The sequence below is a fragment of the Nuphar pumila genome, chromosome 13 (genome assembly GCF_984573655.1).
Source record: "Nuphar pumila chromosome 13, dmNupPumi1.hap1.1, whole genome shotgun sequence".
Taxonomy (NCBI): Eukaryota; Viridiplantae; Streptophyta; class Magnoliopsida; order Nymphaeales; family Nymphaeaceae; genus Nuphar; species Nuphar pumila.
In genome coordinates, this window is record NC_143261.1 from 84,158,875 (window position 1) to 84,177,753 (window position 18,879).

Sequence of the window (18,879 nt, forward strand, 5' to 3'; positions counted from 1 at the left end):
ATGTTATGGTAAGAACGGGTTCATCAAAATGAAATGGAATATTTTGGAGGAATGAATTTGATTGGAAAAAAACAATTTTCTATCATTATCAGGTGAGTTGCTTTGATTTTCTAAATACGAACGTGGGAATAATTGAATGGGACACTAATCATTGCAACTGATAGCCATGGAATTCTAAAGTAACTCAACAATTATAACAAAGAGGGACATACTCGGAATAAGATAATGCCATCTCCGCTGACATGTCCACTTAAAAGTATATCAAGGAGCATACCAGCCTTTGTTTCTTGTTTGAGACTCATTTTGGCACTTTCAAAAGTAGGATCATACATTGCCATCATTCTGTACAACAAATGAAAAAACAAATAGAAGAACATGCTATGTGCAAAAAATGGGTATAGGCTAGCATTCATTTAGCATGCCATTACCATTTACTATGGTTTCAAAATTTTGTGAAAATACAGCCTACAATGTCCAACAAGAAACAAAGGAACCCTGACCTACATCCATTCCTCACTGCACTTGTGTGCCAACAAGGGAAAAGCAAAATTTGGAAAAAGAATGACATATATGACAATATTTTAATAACTTTAACCAACACCATATGGACAACCAACTTAGAGCCCAACAGCTCGAAAATCCAATGCTTGAAACTAGAGATTTCCCTTGTGTTCTTAGTGCCAAAAGAAAAACACTTGAGAATCTTAAATAACAGGAAAATAAACGAAAGCAGAAACTTTTTTAAATAAAAATGTAGTTTTTTCAAAACAGAAAAATATGGGAAAAGTGTTACAACGCATGAAAATTTAAACAAATAATAACAGGATAAGTCAGGTTTCAATTTCATCGAGACACAACAACCATAGCAAATATACTGTCAGGGAGACAGGTATCTACCAACATCTTCAACCTATAAGAGGAGCTGCAGTCTAGACATTCCTGGAAAGGAAAAGAAAAAGAAAAAGAAGCTCATAACCTGCATAAAGAAACACAGTAGGATTTACACTGAGGATATGAAACCGATGTGCAAACTGAGGTACGAAAGATTGGGAGGCATAGAATATCACAGATACAAACTAAGTATCAGGCATTGCATTATCAGAGAAAAGAGAGCAGAAACTACACACATGCTGGTATCCACGAGGCCCTCTGTTCAATTCAGCTCTTCTAGAAGAGCTACAGCAACCACCCATTATCTATGGATTCGATTTCAAGTCCTCTAATTGCTTGTCTGACCAAACCGTTCCTGGACCTATTCCATGAAAAGGAAGGAAGGAAATAGGACTACCCAATCAAAGACAATCAACGCAATTAAATGGTGCATGTTCTCAAAACATGCCATGAATAATTAAAATTTCTAGATAGATGCACCACCCCTAGGAAAATAGAGCATTTAGATAATAAAATTGAAAAGCTAGACCATGCCAAGTGAAAAAAAAAATTGTTATATTGGCCATGTGACAGTCAAAGTTCTGAGATACACTCATAGTGAACAGTCAACACAAAGGGAACACTAACTGGACACACACACATATACATACACACGCAGACATGCATGCACACATACGCACACAAGCACACACAAAAATCTGCACCACAAGCAGAATAAGATCAAAGTCTTGTGACAGAATGCCTCAAACAGAAATATGCTAGGAAGCATGCCAGCCTGAGATGCCATCACCAAATAATAATGAAGTTTTAAGCCTCGAATCCAAGTTTTTTTTTTCCTTTTAAGCACCACACATCTGATTTTATTTTATTTACAATTATATATTTTTTGAAAACTGTTGTTATTCTTGACCCTCTCTAAAACATATTGAAGGGTCAGACAAATATTTTTGATACAGAAGGAATTTAGGTAAACCCAATCCACTTGACAGAAACAGGGGTACTTTTTCCTTTCCCTCTATTCCCCTGATGTTTCATAACTATTCCAGTTTTGCGTATTTATGATTGGGGACAGTGAGTACATGTATGTGTCACAAACTTACAATATGGGTAAGGCTCACATAACATGCACTTTTTCAAAAAGAATATCTATATATATGGAGAGAAAGAAATGTTTTAAAACCCAATGACTCGGGACCAGAATTACCAGAAACGCTATAGCACTCAAGGAAGCGTGCTTCCCCGAAACACATTTCGAAAGCGTGAAACGCGTCGCTTCCAAAACGCATGGGGAAGCAACCCTTTTAAATGGGAAGCGTGCTTCACATTATGGGGAAGTGTGCTTCCCATTTCACTTCCCCAATCGCTTCCCACTCGTTTACCGCTCACTTCCCACTCAAATTCTTGTTCACTTCCCAATATCAAGAAATGAATTTTCTTTTTGGGGGAGGCTTGGAGCCTTTAACAAATTTTTTTGCCCAATATCGGCAAAACTTGAATCCTATTCGCTTCTCACTCAAATCCTAGGTTGCTGCCCTCTTCGTTTACTCTTCGCTTTCGATTCGCTTCCCTTCTCACTTCCGAGACGATTCCTGGTTCGCTTCTAAGTCGTTCCACATTTCTCGCTTCCTAAAATTTTAGAAGTGCCTCACTTCCTGCTTCTTAGTTCCCGCTTCCCGCTTATGTTTCCTGAATCGCTTTCAGCTCCTGCTTCCTTGACAGACAACTCTGCTCGGGACTCAACTCGGCAGTGCCTGCTCATGACCGGGTGAGGCCGGGTCATGTTAACTTTTAAATGTATTAAATCAACTAAATATATAGGTAATTACATATAAATATATGATATACAATTACATAAGTATGCATACATATATACTATGCAAAATATATACATTGTAAACTCATATCATATATAAACAAATACATAAATAATGTACATATACATATGACTCAGTTGAGTCATAAGTTGAACCAACTGAGTCATAGCTGAGTCATATGAAAACTCGGCTGAGCAAACTTGTGACTTGGCCATCTCTTGTGGAAAATCTGGTCAATCAATTTTTTGACCAGGTGAATGGCCACATCAACTGATTCACCAAGTTGACTTGGTAACTTTTTGAGAGAGAGAGAATGAACAGTCATGGATAGTTATGGGTATGATATCCTTCCGAATGAGATAAGAGAATTTCCTTTCTTTCTCTCAATTGAAGAAATAATTGGAAAATAAAACAGCAAGTAAAAAAATGAGTAATAACCCCCAGTAGAGACTGGTACGATTCAATTCAACATTTTGTTTGTTCGGATTTGATCGTGCCGTAGCTCTATAATTCGGATTAGATTTATTTATTTTATCGTTGGATGAACTGCATTGCTAATATTGACCCCAAAAAAAGAAACGGTAGGTACAGCTAGTCCGTGAACAGTCAACCATTTCACTGTGAAAATTGGATAGGTTCTATCTATGATCATTAAGAACTCCTAAAAGGATTGACTAATTTCATTGAGTTGTTCCAATGAATGAGTTGTTCCAATGATTAATGGAATCCCTTGTTTGCTTTATGTGAAATATTCGTTGGGTCGAGGGCTTCCAAACACATCGAAAGCTAAACATGTGTCGATGAATGTTCTCCCGTACTTCCAGACATGTTGAGCTCCTAAGTCACAGGGACTCGACAAAGCAGGTGTCGCACCCGCGTCGATGTGACACGGGTGCACGTGCGGGTGCGGCATCTGATGCGGTCAACACGACCCTGGGTGCGATCAACGCACCCAAGGTCGTTTTCATCCAATTTTTGAACGCAAAAAAAAAATTTGTTGCTTGATCAAAAGGGGCTGCGAAAGAAGATTAGGGAAAAAAATTGCCCTAATCCTCTCCTCTCCCGCGTAGCTCCGCTCTTTCGCTCGCCTCCTCTCCTCCCGACGTCTCGCAGGGGAGCCCGACGCCACCTCCTCCTCTCCCTCGTCGTAGGTACCCTCTCGCTCTCTTGTTGGCTTGGCAGGGGAGGGGTTAAGCCCCCCCTGCTCCCTCTTGCTCTCTCTCGCTCTCTTGTTGGGTCGGCAGGGGAGGGGCCGAGCCCCCCTCCCTGCTTCCTCTGATTTCAACATGATAAACATGGATTTAGCTGAGCCCAGAATTCCTTCTAATGATGCATTTGATGATGATGAAGAAAATTATTAAGATTCATTACTTCAGCGTTATTTATGTAATTATTCATGATCCTGCTGCGGAACCTCTTTTGGTATGTAATTTAGTTCTTTTCTGCTTTAATTATTTGATTGATATTTAGGTTGATTTATGTAATTGCTTTACTTATTTGATTGATATTTAGGTTGATAAATTTCATGCATGATGAATGATATTATGACAATGTTAATTGTTAAATTATGACAATGTTAACCGTTAAAACTTCAAAATTATATATATATAATATAATATAATATATATATAATTTTTTACATTTTTTGCCCTGCCGCACCCCCGCACCCAAGGTTTTTTAAAGTGTCGCACCCGCACCCATGTGACATAGCTGAGCTCCAATATTACAGTCAAAGGGAGATCGATTTTGTGAAAGGGATCAGTAAATGGAGAAATACTGATATCTAATCTTTGTGAGATCGTCAACAGAGCTGAAAATAAAGAAAAAATATAGATAAACAGCATCACAGATTCACAATATATAATACATGTACATGTCAAGAAACACCCAGCACCAGCACCCTAAAGTATCAGGATCAACATGTGCACACTGGCATTTTGAAATACCCATGTTAACATAGGTTGAGAAGCACCTTCAGAATTACAACTCATTCGTTGAGGAGTTTGCTTCAAAGCCTTTCAAGATATTGGTTTATCAAGGCATGTCATTTTCTTCAGGCATGTACAACATGAACAGCACAAACATGGACACAAGATCAACATGGCAGCCATAAAGGTCTTATGCTAAGGTAAAAGGATTGACATTTGAAGTGATCATCCTTTACATAGAAAAGAAGAACTTATTGACAAAATTGAAAGGTGGCAAGCATAAATGAAGGTCAAAGGACGAAGAGAGGCACAAGGAAAAAACAACTAGACAAGAAAATAGGGATTGCTGAGATGATTATTTATTTAACATAAAAACAGCTGTACATAGGGGGATATGACCTTTTTTGAACATATATGGGATATGTTGCAAGAGAAAATTGGAGAATCAGTATGATGTATTTCCTTTAATTAGGAGCTGGGAAGCATGCAAAAATTATGAGGGAAAGCGACTACCTCACGTATAGGGTCACTAGATCCAGCTTGTTTCCTTTTTTTTCGTTTTTGAGAGCAATATCCAGCTAAGGCAAATACTGTTAAGATATGTACATATATATAATATTATATATGTATATACGCATACATATTGTATATGTATGTACATATGGATGTATTTATATATTATATAATACATATATTTATACATATATATATATTATATATACTCAAGTCAACTATTAGTTGACTTGAATGGCAAGCTGTTGGACTGCGGCTAGAAGTCTAGCTGTTGGACAGAAACCTAGCTGTTGGACTAGGTCCAACAGTTAGTCAAACTAACTCAACGGCTAGATTGGTTCTCCTTTTCCCTTCTTTAATCTCTCTCTTCTCCCTCTTGTTCTCTATATAAAGGGTGGGTGGGGTGCCTTTGTAAGTGAGAGAGTGATGGATAGTTTTAGGATTATGTGTGTGATTTGAGTGTATTGTAGTGAGGATTCTTTGTAATTTTATATTTCTTTTGTATTATTTGAATTTGATCATTAATGAAATTTTTTTATTTTTAAATCTTGTGTTCTATGAGTATTTCTATTGTGAATGTGTGTTTAACTACATTGTATTCTTGGTCCTTAGAACGCATTTCGAAGTGCATTGGGATCCATGTCAATTCGTGACATGGTATCAGAACGAGGCATCGGGGTCTTGGAAAGGATTCATATTAAATAAATGGAATGGATTCAAGGATTTCGCATTCCAGTATATAGCCTTTGCTTCTTGATTTTCATATGTATGGTAAGTAGTTTTTTAAAAAAGGAGTTATGTTAAACATAAATATTTTTGAAGTAAGTAGGAATTGTTGTGTTTTGATAAATGAAATATGTCTTAGATTATGAATATGTGTAGTGAAAAACTATATTTCGCAAAAATATATAAGCTCTTGCACACTTATTTCATTGAAGAAAATTATATATTTTTTTTATATATTGTGTGCCTTATTGTGTGTATCCACTTTGTGGGATCTGTGAATGTGTTCCTTGGATAACACTTTTGTTGTTATCCACTCAAGTTGAAGTTGGTGAACTCTTGGTTCATGATTTAAGACTCTTTTGAATCGCTTCTTAAAATATTATGTGTTTTGCAAAATACTAAAATTCATATTTGAATGTCTCTTAACATATGTATGGACTATCCTTGAAATTTTTAATATATTGTAATGTAAACATGAACTTTTATCGTGATCTATTTCTAACAAGATCTTTCTATCATCATTTGAATATGTTATTTCATTGCAGCGATATTGCCCTATTAAGTAAGATTATTTTCAAATGACGTGTTGGATTAAGGCCTTCTTTAGGCATATGCCTTAAGAAGTCTTTATTGAATTGCATAAGCATGACTTGTTATCATATAATAAATGTATTCATCTTAGTGGTTTCTCTCTTCTGCATTGATATTTTGCATCATGCTTATTGGAGAGTGTTATATTTTAAGAAAAATCTCGTTTGATGTTACCATATATATATGTGGACCTTTATGGCTCTTTAGGAGTTTTTTATCAATAACATCCATATTGTTTTTATGACTCTTGTTCCTCTTTGTGAGGATTGGATATAGCCCTTCGTTGGCTCTTTGTATCTCGCCCACTAGTGGCTTTGTATTTGTGTGGTTGAGCACTAGTACACTCAAGATTTTATAGCTATTTGGGAATCTCCATATGATTGTCTTTAATTACCTCATATAGACTTATGATGTAGCTCTAACTTCTTAAAATCATGTATCCTTGTCTTTTTAGTAAGATCTATTGATCTTTAATATATGATGTGCTTGGTGCACTTGTTTCTTGATTGGTGGATTTATGATCCCTTGAAGGATTCTCAAAATTCAAATTTCATCTCTTGTATGTAAATTGCTTATATTGGGCATGACTTATTATTCAAATTTGTAAAAATTGTCATAAGGCATCATCGCATATAATTGCATCAATTGACATATTTTTTTGCATATAATTACACTAATTCTTATGTTAAGACTGCATCCCCTTTATTGGATTTTGATTTGAAACTTTGCCTTTTCAAATCGTTTTCATTTTTATGAACTCACCTATTTGAAAATTGATTTCCGTGAATATGTATTGCCTTTTTATGGCATTTGGATTGTTCGTCACTGAATTTTATATAATGCATCATATGTTTTTTACCTTGTTATTATTGGGTCAGGGTTAGCCATTAAGGTGAGTTGTGTGTGCACCTCATGTTATCTTATCAATCTAGATTCTCAAGTTTATGAGTGACGTGTTGTCATTTGCCTTGGGTCTGATTGATGGATGATTGGCCTCTGAACTAATTGTTGTTGGAAATCTGAATTAGTTGTGTGCACTTCATGTCATCTTGTCAGTTTAGGTATGTATCTAACTCGCAGGTGATTGACCTCGGTTTTTATGAGTATGTTTTATCACTCTGATTGATGGATGGTTGGCCTCTGAACTCATTGTTGTTGGAAATCTGAATTAGTTGTGTACACTTCATGTCATTTTGTCAGTTTAGGTATGTATCTAACTCGCAGGTGATTAACCTCGGTTTTTATGAGTATGTTTTATCGCTCATTTGTTTGTATGGCCATTGTTACAGTATTTTAATGCTTGATATCTTGTGATGGTAGTTATGTTTTTGAAAATGTGGAGTTTCAAAAAATTGATTAAATCATTATTGATGGCATTAGTTTGATTTTCATTACAAACTCTCTTACCTCTTATGTTTTCTCCTGTTATGCCTCATATATAAGTGTCATTATATGTAGACAAGAGATGTTTATTCATACTTTTGTGTGTATACTTAGCCCATAAGTGGCATTGAGATAATACTTTTGTTTTAGTATTGTATGTAGACAAGATATATTTATCCACACTTTTGTGTCTTTTTAATCTATTAGTGGCATTGTAATTATGCTCTTGTTCTAATCACTTATACACTTATTTTGAGTGTTATTATATGTAGACAAGAGATGTATATTCACACTTTTGTGTGTTTGTTTAGCTCATAAGTAGCATTGAGATTATACCCTTGTTCTAGTCGCTGATAGACTAGATTTTTGAGGATTGGAAGTCTAGTGAAGTGATTGCTTGTGGTGGTCAAACTAGAGTTAAGGTTTGCAAAATTCAGTCATTATGTATGAGATTTTTAAAATCTCTTAGTAATTTTTCTAAACTCATTTGCTCTTATATGAGAAATGGTTATTGAAATAGTTTCATGCCTTTTGCATTGGATATGCTTTAGTTACATGATTTATTCCATAATTGATTGTCGTGTGTGATTTGCATTAATGTGTTTCTAAGCATATGTTAATGAAATATTTCTCATTTTTGCTTGTGACTCTCTTTGAGAATTGTTGATATGTATCTCCATTAGGGAAATTCTTTGATCTAAGCATTTCTTGACATTTGTGGGATTTTAAATCTCTTCATTTTTCTTAAAAAGAATTTTCATTATTATTTATTAATATTTGTCCATAAGTGATTTTTCATTGGTTCTAAATTATTGCATGGTTCATTCATATATGCATTAGTTGTGTGTTTAAATATTGTTGTTAATTGATCCATGCTTATTTATATCTTCCGTTGTGTAAAAATGATTTGTTATTTATACTCTTTTTTTAGTTATTTCTTAATAGTATTGGTAATGTTGAAAATTCATGCCTTCTATGCATTAACTTGTCTTTTATGATAGATATAAGGGTGCATTTTTTCATGAATGATTAACGTGATAAATGACTCATGTTTTAAATCAATGATTTTTCAAAATTAATTCTTACTTTAAATGATTTTGAAAAATGTTAAATTGACTTATTAAATATTTTATATATATTTAATGCATGTGTGCTTAGCGATCCTCTCTCAATAATATATATATATATATATTAAGTATAGTTATTTCTTATTAGATTGTTCTTGTTTTGCTCTCTTTACTGGTTCTCAAAATATTGGAGGCATTGATAATTCTAAAGATATTTTGAGCATATCAAAGAAGATCTAAAAGCCCCTTCAAGGATTTGTATCATGAAGAATATGTTGATATCGTGTAATGGGACTTCTTTTGTAATTGCAAACTTACGGTGAGCTATGTCACACGGACTCAACTAGGGAGGTGCCGCACCCGAGTCGACATGCCCCGACACGGGTGCGGCTTAGGACACGGCCCGGACTCAATCAACGCTGAGTCGGACTCGGTCAACGAGTCGAGGCCGAGTCCGTCCTTGTTTTGGACTTGGTCAACATTGACAGAGTCCAAAAATGTCCATTTTTTGAAATATGTTTCGGATCTGGACCCGACCCAGATCCAAATTTTCTTTCGAACCCTAAAAGGGGTTTACGACAGGGCGAGAGGCTTACCCTGTCGATTTTGCCTCCCCCCATCCCCTGCAGCTTCCTCACGCCGGCGATACACTCCGACGACCGTAGCCGAAGGCGACGCCAACCACCGTCTCCCCCTTTCCTCTGTCAACAGGTATGCCCCCCATTCCCACTCTCTCCTCTTCGTCCGGCAGGGGGCTCCCCCTTCCTCATTTTCCGGCAGGTGGCGGAGCCCCTTGCCGGAAAAAAAATGAGGCAGGGTGCTCCGCCCCTGCCTCGTTCTCATTTTTCGGCAGCCCCCCCTCCCTGCACCCTCTGCTCGCAGAAGAGGGGTCCCTGTGCCTCCGATTCACAGAGGAGGGGCTCTCGTTTCCCATTTGTCTGGTAGGGGTAAGAAGGAGGAGTGGGGGAAGGAGGGGGCTCGGCTGACAGGTCGAGCCGAGCCTTGCCCCGCCGGACAGAAGGGAAACGAGGAGGGGCTCGAGCCCCTCCTCGTTTCCCTTCTGTCTGACGGGGCAAGGCTCGACTGACAGCCACCTGCCGGAAAATGAGGAAGGGGGAGCCCCCTGCCTCGTTCTCATTTTTCAGCAGCCCCCCCTCCCTGCACCCTCTGCTCGCAGAAGAGGGGTCCCTGTGCCTCCGATTCACAAAGGAGGGGCTCGGCCCCTCCTCGTTTCCCATTTGTCTGGTAGGGGTAAGAAGGAGGAGTGGGGGAAGGAGGGGGCTCGGCTGACAGGCCGAGCCGAGCCTTGACCCGCCGGACAGAAGGGAAACGAGGAGGGGCTCGAGCCCCTCCTCGTTTCCCTTCTATCTGACGGGGCAAGGCTCGACCTGTCAGTCGAGCCCCCTCCTTCCCCCACTCCTCCTTCTTACACCTGCCGGGCACCCCTGCCAGAAAAAATAACGAGGCAGCGGGCTCTACCCCTGCCTCGTTCTTATTTTTCGACAGCCCCCCCCCCCCTCCCTGCACCCTCTGCTCGCAAAAGAGGGGCTCGCAAGGTTCAGCAGGGGCTTAAATTAGAATATTCAATTTTATTTACTTATTTTCTTTTCAGTTTTCACTTTTCAGATATAATGGCAAGTTTTAGCGGTAGTGTCAATACATTTGGTTCAAGTTCTAACCCTGAATTAGAATATTCGCAACCACTTTGGAGGCTTGTGACAAAAGGGATATAAGCTGGTGGTGGTGGTGGGAATGTGCAGTTTCATTGTAATCTATGTAAGACTGTTTTCACAGGTTCTTATACGCGTGTGAAAGCACATCTTTTGCATATTCATGGTCAAGGAATTAGGGCATGTTCAGGGGTTGACAAAGGCATGTTAAAGCAATTAAAGAAAGAACAAGAGGAAGCTGAAAAGAAGAAAATTGCAGAGATCAGAAATGATTCGATTAATCTGTCTTTTCCTATTGCTAGTGATATACAAGAAGAGCTTTTAAAGAAAAGAAAGATGAAAAGCAATAAAACAGTACAAGCGTCATTCAAAAACATGGTAAGAGTAGAAATTGATAAAAAGATTGGTCGATTCTTTTACTAAAGCTCAATTTCTTTTAATGTAGCTAGAAGTCCATATTGGAAAGATATGATTACATCTTTGGCTAATTGTAAATTGAGTGGTTATGTGCCTCCTAGTTCAGAAAAACTAAGAACCTATGTCACACGGACTCGGCTAGGGAGGCGTCGCACCCGAGTCGACACGCCCCGACACGGGTGCAGCTTCGGACACGGCCCAGACTCGGTCAACGCCGAGTCGAACTCGGTCAACGAGTTCAGGCCGAGTCCGTCTTTTTTTGGACTCGGTCAACGTTGACTGAGTCCAAAAATTATCCATTTTTAGGGTAAAAAACATAAAAAAATTGATCTTTTTATATATTTTTTAAAATATATATATATAGCATGAGTCTCAAACATAAGCCCCAGAAAAAAATTTATGGGGGGCGCTGCCCCCCTACGGCCCCCCTGACCCCCGCCCGTTGAATACGCAACGGGACCCGCGCCGGGGGGAGCCCCCTGGCCCCCCTTTCTGCAAGGGCAAAAGTACAATTTGCAAAGTTTATAAAAACACTCATGCTTGTGCCAAACTTTAGAGGACAATATCCACATATATGCACACAGGATATATTATTATATATATATTTTTTTTAAATATATATATATAGCCGAGTCCCCGTATCCAAAATTTTTAAAATTGCGCCGCACCCGTGTCGCACCCGCACCAATGTGACATAGCTAAGAACAGTCATGCTTGCAGAGGAAAAAAAATAGAATTGAAGGCTTGTTAGAGACCCAAAAATTTGCATGAAAAAGACATGCAGTGTCGATTGTTTCTGATGGGTGGACTGATATACAAAGGCGACCACTGATAAACTTCATTGCTTACTCACTTAATGGGCCAATCTTTTTGAAGACTTTTGATGCATTTGAAGAGTATAAAGATGTTGAATATTTAAAGAGATTATTTGTCGAAGTGATAAAAGAAGTGGGTGAAAAAAGTGTGGTGCAAATTATTACTGACAATGCTCCAGTTTGCAGTCGTGCAGGAATGAATTTGGCAAGTGAAGATACATATTCACATATTTTTTGGACTCCTTGTGCAGCACACAGTTTAAATTTGGCACTTAAGAGTATATGCAATCCATCAAAAGATGATGCACATGCACATGAAATGTGCTTATGGATTGAGGAAATAGAGCATGATGTTCGAAATATTAGAAATTTTGTTGTAAACCATCACCATGCCATTTCTATATTTAATAAGCATTCTGATCTCAAGTTACTGAAAGTTATTGAAACTCGTTTTGCTTCTTTCATTATTATGATGAAAAGAATTAAGCAACTCAAGAATGCATTGATGATGATGGTGGCTGATCAAGATTGGGATTTTTATCGTACTGACGATGATGTCAAGGCTCAAGCTATCAAAAAATGCATCTGTGATGATTTTGGTGGGATAAAATTACATATTTTGTTGAATTTACAGAGCATATTTGGGAAATGTTGAGAGAAGTTGACAGAGATGTACTCAGGCTTCATAGAATTTATGAAATGTGGGACAATATGAATGAAAAAGTTCAAAGTATCATTTTTAAACATGAGAAGAAAGATATTGCACTTGATGATTCAGAATTTTACAATCATGTACATTCAGTTTTAGTGAGAAGATGAGATAAAAGCAATACACCTTTGCATTGCATGGCACACTCTCTTAATCTAAAATACTATGCAAAAAAATTGTTAACAGCAAGTGTTGGTCGTGTTTCTCCAAATGAAGATCCTGAGATATCAAAAAATAGAATGATATGTTTGGGAAGACTTTTTAATGATCCTCACATGTTTAAGGTTGTAAATAGTGAGTTTGGCAAGTTTTCTACTGGGAGATTTGATTCTTTAGCAGCACTCGCGGCAAGAGACGAGGAAAATCCCCTTAATTGGTGGGCAACATATGGATCAGAGACACCAAATCTTCAACGTCTTGCAATGAAATTGTTATCCCAACCTGCTACATCATCTTGTTGTGAAAGAAATTGGAGTACATATACTCAAATTCACAACATTAAAAGAAACAAACTCACTAGTAAAAGAGCAGAGGATTTGGTTTATGTTCACTCTAATCTACGATTAATTTCTCGCTGCACCAAAGAAGAGTATAAGTATTTTTTTTCTTTGCATTCAAAGTTTTAAGTTAGATACTAATATAGTCATTTTCTGATGCAGTTGTGGACCATCCAAGAATTAGGCTGTAAATCCAGAAGATTTTGACTTGGACTTGGAGGGAGAACATAATTTGCATACTCTCAACATGAACTACATTGATCATGTTCTTTCCTCAAATTCAGACGATGAGACAAATTTATGATAAGTTTTGTTGTTTATCACACTCACAAGCTTTTTTATGTGTTATATTTTGATAAGTTTGTGTTGTTAAGAATTGCTTTTTTTATTTTTGCTTTAAAATTTACAATCTTTATGTGTTAATTTATTATTATATATACAATTATATATATTTAAAATATATTTTTTTTAAAATATATATATAGCAGAGTCCCCGTGTCCGAATTTTTTGAAATTGCGCCATACCCGTGTCGCACCCACACCCGCACCCGCACCCATGTGACATAGACGGTGAGTCAATGTAAGTTTGAGGGGAGTGTTAAGATATGTACATATATATATAATATTATATATGTATATATATACTCAAGTCTACTATTGGTTGACTTGAGGAGCTAGTTGTTGGCCTATTGGTCCAATGGACAGAAATCTAGTCGAGTCAAACTAATTGTTGCTAGATTGGTTATCCTTTTCTCTTATTTAATCTCTCGCTTCTCCCTCTTGTTCTCTATATAAAGGGTGGGTGTCTTTGTAAGTGAGAAAGTGATGGGTAATTTTAGGATTATGTATGTGATTTGAGTGTATTGTAGTGAGGATTCTTTATAATTTTATATTTTTTTTGTATTATTTGAATTTCATCGTTAATGAAATTGCTCATTTTTAAGTCTTGTGTTTTATGAGTATTTCTATTGTAAATGTGTGTTTAAACTTTAACTACATTGTATTCTTGGTCCTTGAGACGCATTTTGGAATGCAATGGGATCCATGCCATTTTGTGACAAATATCACATGCTCATAACAACACTCAGTCACCAACAATTTTTTTCTATCCACAATGCTAATGAGCTAAATCAAGTCAGTTTTAACTGATTCAAAGAATAAGCAAAGCAACGGAACATCACAAAAAACTAAATTGGAGAAGGTTGAAGTTCTCGGCCAAATCTAAATTAGAAGTTGTTGCAGCTTAGTACTTACAATCTTGCCCAGGCTACCTAGGCACAGGTCTACTGCCTAGGAGCACTTAGGCACCTAGGGGTGTGCGTATATGTATGTGTGTGCGGGTGGGGTAGTGTCCACTAAGCTTAGCATTTTATATTTGTGTTTTCTATAATGTTTAAAACATTATAATCATGTTTTGGTGATGTACTTTTAAACATTTAAATTTTTCAGTTTTTCCTATTTTATGAAATTTTATATTTCTATTTTAAATAATTATACTCTTTAGTGGATCTCTAGATGACACAACTAAACAAATACTTTTTCGATGGATTTGAATGTTAGAAATGTAACCTAGTTTAATTGTATTTTTTAGTTTTAATTTTGCAAAAATGTGTTGAATATCTATTTTCTATTGTATTTAAGAATTTGTTGTAAATCTTATTTTTTGGTTTTGTTTTTTGTTTTTGGTCCCAACTAGGCCGACTAGTCCCACCTAGGTGCCTACTAAGCCTTTTAGGAGATTGGCGCCTAGGTGCTGAGTATTGTTTGTCACTACTTACTAGCACTTTTGACTACTAGATAGAAGACGATCTATGGAGAGAACAAATATTTTTATAATCCCTCATATTGGGCAAATTGGGAGGTATCATTATATCCTAGAAATTGTCTTGGCTGGAAAGCATTACATTGGTAACTTCTCGCAAACAATTCGCCTCCAGGATAGCTCATGGATTCATATATATTTGAAAATAGCCTATAATCCCATGACTAGTCATAAGAAGAAGGATTTTGGGATCAGCTGAATACATTCAGACAGCAATATATGACTCTTGGTGTGTGGCTGGGCTCTTCAACACAACCCTGTCTAGAACAAGGAAACAGCAACTTAAAATTAACAATGGCTCAAGATTATGTGGCGGATTTGTAGAAAGGTAGGAGTCCCTAGACAGTCCATAGTGGAGAACACTTTACCCGAGTCTAAACCCCCTTATTTTAAGAAACTAGACAAAAATTTATCATCTCCCTAAAGTTTTTATATCATTTTAATGATCCTTGCAGATAAATTTTCCGAAAAACAGTCTTGGATCATAGCGCAAATGGGCTGGTTTCTGAACATGGAAGAAGCAAAACATGATCAGCAAAAATATGCAATGGAAAATGTTAGATGGTAAAGATCACTTTAAAGAGACTAAAGATTGGGAGGAGGAATTCCTGATTACAATCTTATCATCATGAACAATCCAAGTTCAATTTTTAAGTGAAGGATAAGATATGGCACTGATGCAAAGGATAAAGAAGTGATGATTGAAGGAAGAAATAACATAAGGCAACAATCTCACATGGGTTGGCTGGCTATAGGCAGTCAAAAATCTAAAATTTCTTCCACAGGATAACTTCAAGCAGAAGAAGAATGAACTCCACACCATTCTTGAGGATTGGTGGTCGTGTGGTGGACAAAGCAAACATTATTAATGAGATCTCCTTCTATTATATAGAAATATTTAGGCACTGTGGGTGTGTGGTAGCTCTGTGGGACCTGCCATTTAGGACTTTGGGAGAATATCTGAAACTAGAACTAGAAATATTTCTGTAGGAAGAATTATTGATACAACCTAATAATGAAACCTTTTGTGGAACCATTTAGGAAAATTTTGCATTGGCTAAATGGATTTAGATCTTAAAGATGATCTATTAATTTTATTACAAGCAGTACAAGATAGTGAAAAACTTATTAAAGCCCTTAATCATTCTTCCCAAATCCTCATTCACAGAAAAGACGTGCCAAAGATATATCTAAATTCCAACCATTTTCTATCTTGGGAAGTATATACATAAGATAATTGTTAAGTTTTAGCTGCAAGATTGTAATAGCCTTCAATATACCCTTGATAAGCAGATAATAAAATCTGGAATCATTGCTAAAGAAGCAATTCACCCTATCCAAAAGGACAAAGTACAAGCCTTCACCCTAAATGTGTACCTGAAGAAAGAGTTTGGTTCAATTAGCTGGGACTTCCTCTTTGATTGATCGATATGGGCTTTGGAATGAAATAGATAAACTGGATCAAAGAGACCATAGCAATTGCCCCAATCTCAATTAATATAAATGGTCATTTGGGGGAGGCTCTCACCTTCTAGACGGTGCTCCCATTGTTATTCAATGTGGCATGTGAAGAGCTGAAAGGATTATGAAAATCTTGTTAAATCGGGTTTTATATGAGGGCTAACATTGCCAAGTGCCAAGAAACCCTCACTTGATCTAACTACAATTTCCTAATGACATCCTAATAATGAGGAGCACTTCAGTCTAAAGAATATGTCATAGTCAGTTATGTTTGAAGGCTTTTGCAACAGTTTCAAGTCGAATATTAATGAACAGAAATGTGGATCAACAATTTTCAGTGTTAATGCTAACATGAGGATAGTGAAATTATGCATCTTTGGTTGCAGAATAGGAGATTTTCCCATGAAATATCTGGCCATGTACTTCTCAAAGGGTTGCATAAGAATGTCAGACAATTTGTTGTGGGTGATAGAATTCTAAAGAAGATTCAGACATGAACAACTAGGTACCTGTCTTTCGCTAGTAGAACTATATTAGTTAAACATTTTGTTTTGTTTTTTATTTGCTTTAACCCCTGATTGCAAAGTTGATGAATGCTGGTTGATGGAAGGGGTTGGGAGGTCCTCTTCAGGAGGAGTTTTACAAAGTTTAGCTATTATAGTATTGTGATCCCCCCATAGAAAAGAAAAAAAAAATGAAAAGACATGTTAACCTTATGAGGTACGAGAGAAATCTGCCAAGTGCCAACTGATTTGGAGGTGTAGCCTGGCTGCTTCACAGTTGCCTCTTTCCACAAACTGTTGGTTGAGCATAGTGTTGCATAAGAATCAAATAAAACAATATAGGATTGGACCCCTTTGAACTAGGGGTAGGCTTTTGGTGTTTGATATCACCAAATAAGGTCAACAAAGAGTTGAAACTGAAGGGAAGGGCTTCTAACTTGACAGCAAATGCATAATGTGTTTCAAGCAGAAGAGGACGTAAAACATCTATGTCGGCTTTGTTCCGTAGCTATTTAAAGTATCTTGGTCAGATATGGAGGTCTCGATCAGGACTAGGCCCATTGATCAAACCAGTGAGCGAAAAACGGAGAACATCAAAAGTCAGCACGAAACTATCACAAAAATGATCGCAACTTATAAATGTTATAATGACAAGAGCTCCACCACTCCGAAAAAATGAAAAACTAAGTTCATCAAGAACTGAAAGGTTCATCACTTCATCCATGCCAATCAATGGAGACAATCCTGGCGACATTCACTGAAAACTGATGCAATTTCAAATAAACTTATAAAAAGTCACCAAATTCTTCATCTTCTCCAATGAATAGTCCTAACTTTCATATTCGTGTTGCAAATGTAAAACACCAAAAAATCCTTAAAAGAGAAGACGATTTCAAACCTCATCAAGACTAATTAACTACCCAATTTCATTCAACAGTACAACAAAAAAGACCACCAAAATCAAAAGGAACATAAAAGGAAGTCCATAATCAACAAGCCTAGAAAGTCACCCATAATTCATTCAAAAAAAGAAAGTCCCCCATGATTCCAACAGAATCGAAGCGACAAAACAAATAAAGAAACGCAAACCCGGAACATCTCACAAATCCGAATTCATCAAATCACAAGAAATCCATTAAAATCCAAAGAAGAAGAAGAAAAAAAGTAACGATTCAGAACGAACCACACCGAATTCAACATAAAGAAACCCACTGGAAAGAAACCAATGAAACAGTGAAACAGCAAGAATTCGTCAAGAATCCGAAAAAACTTCCCAATAAACAAAGAAAAAACCCTTACCGAGGGTTGTGTAAGTGGGGCTGGGGTTTAGTGGGGGTTTCACGAACAAGACGCCCTCAGAATAAGCCAGAAACAGATGGCTTTCCCCGCCACCTGCCTCTCTCTCTCTCTCTCTCTTCATATATATATATATATATATATATATATATATATATATATATATATATATATATAATATAAGGATATTGTATTTTTACTATTATATCCTTGCTTTGAAACGAATAATTTTCCTTCCTTTGTTCCTTACCTAGGGGCGTTTGCTTGTCGCGGAAACTGGGGTTTTTCCGCGGAGACCCATGGGGGTGCATTTCCGCGGGCCCCTCCGTGACCTAACTGGGCATTTTTTTTTTTTGCTAAAAAGGAACCCAAAATCTATGAAAACCCTCGCTTTCAGCAGAAAGAGTTCTCGTGAGGATGGCTTGATTCCATTTCAGCAAAAAGGAACGATAGAGGGTACCACGACACTCTCCTCCGTGGCACGCAAACGCTCCCTTAAGGGCATATTTGAAAGCAAAAAAAACTCATAAAAAAAATGTTGCCTAAAAAAAGTTTTGATACGATAACATTTCTAAATGAAATTGTTGGTGTAGCATATTAAAAACAAGAAAATGTGAAAAGAACGAGAGATGAAGGTCATGAGAGGGTGTTGTGTGTTCTTCCTGGAACACAAATTCCTGTGTTCCAGTGTGCACAAAGGAATTCATATGCCAATGTTGCCCACGATGACTTTATAATAAAATAACATATAAAAAAAGTATATATGCTTTTGATGA

The 18,879-nt window shown here is 37.0% G+C and overlaps 1 protein-coding gene across 1 annotated transcript in view; it reads right to left on the bottom strand.

The window, feature by feature from the left end:
• The window catches only part of LOC149818935 (putative E3 ubiquitin-protein ligase RHB1A), a 44,661-nt gene extending 26,461 nt beyond the window's left edge, over positions 1 to 18,200 (bottom strand). The window contains exons 1-2 of the mRNA XM_089985825.1: positions 18,107 to 18,200; positions 1,128 to 1,252 (exon numbers count right to left, since the gene is read on the bottom strand). Coding sequence (XP_089841951.1) covers positions 1,128 to 1,193 — 66 coding nt within the window. The 5' untranslated portion in view covers positions 1,194 to 1,252; positions 18,107 to 18,200. The remainder of the gene's footprint in view (positions 1 to 1,127; positions 1,253 to 18,106) is intronic.
• Between the last annotated feature and the right edge of the window lie 679 nt (positions 18,201 to 18,879).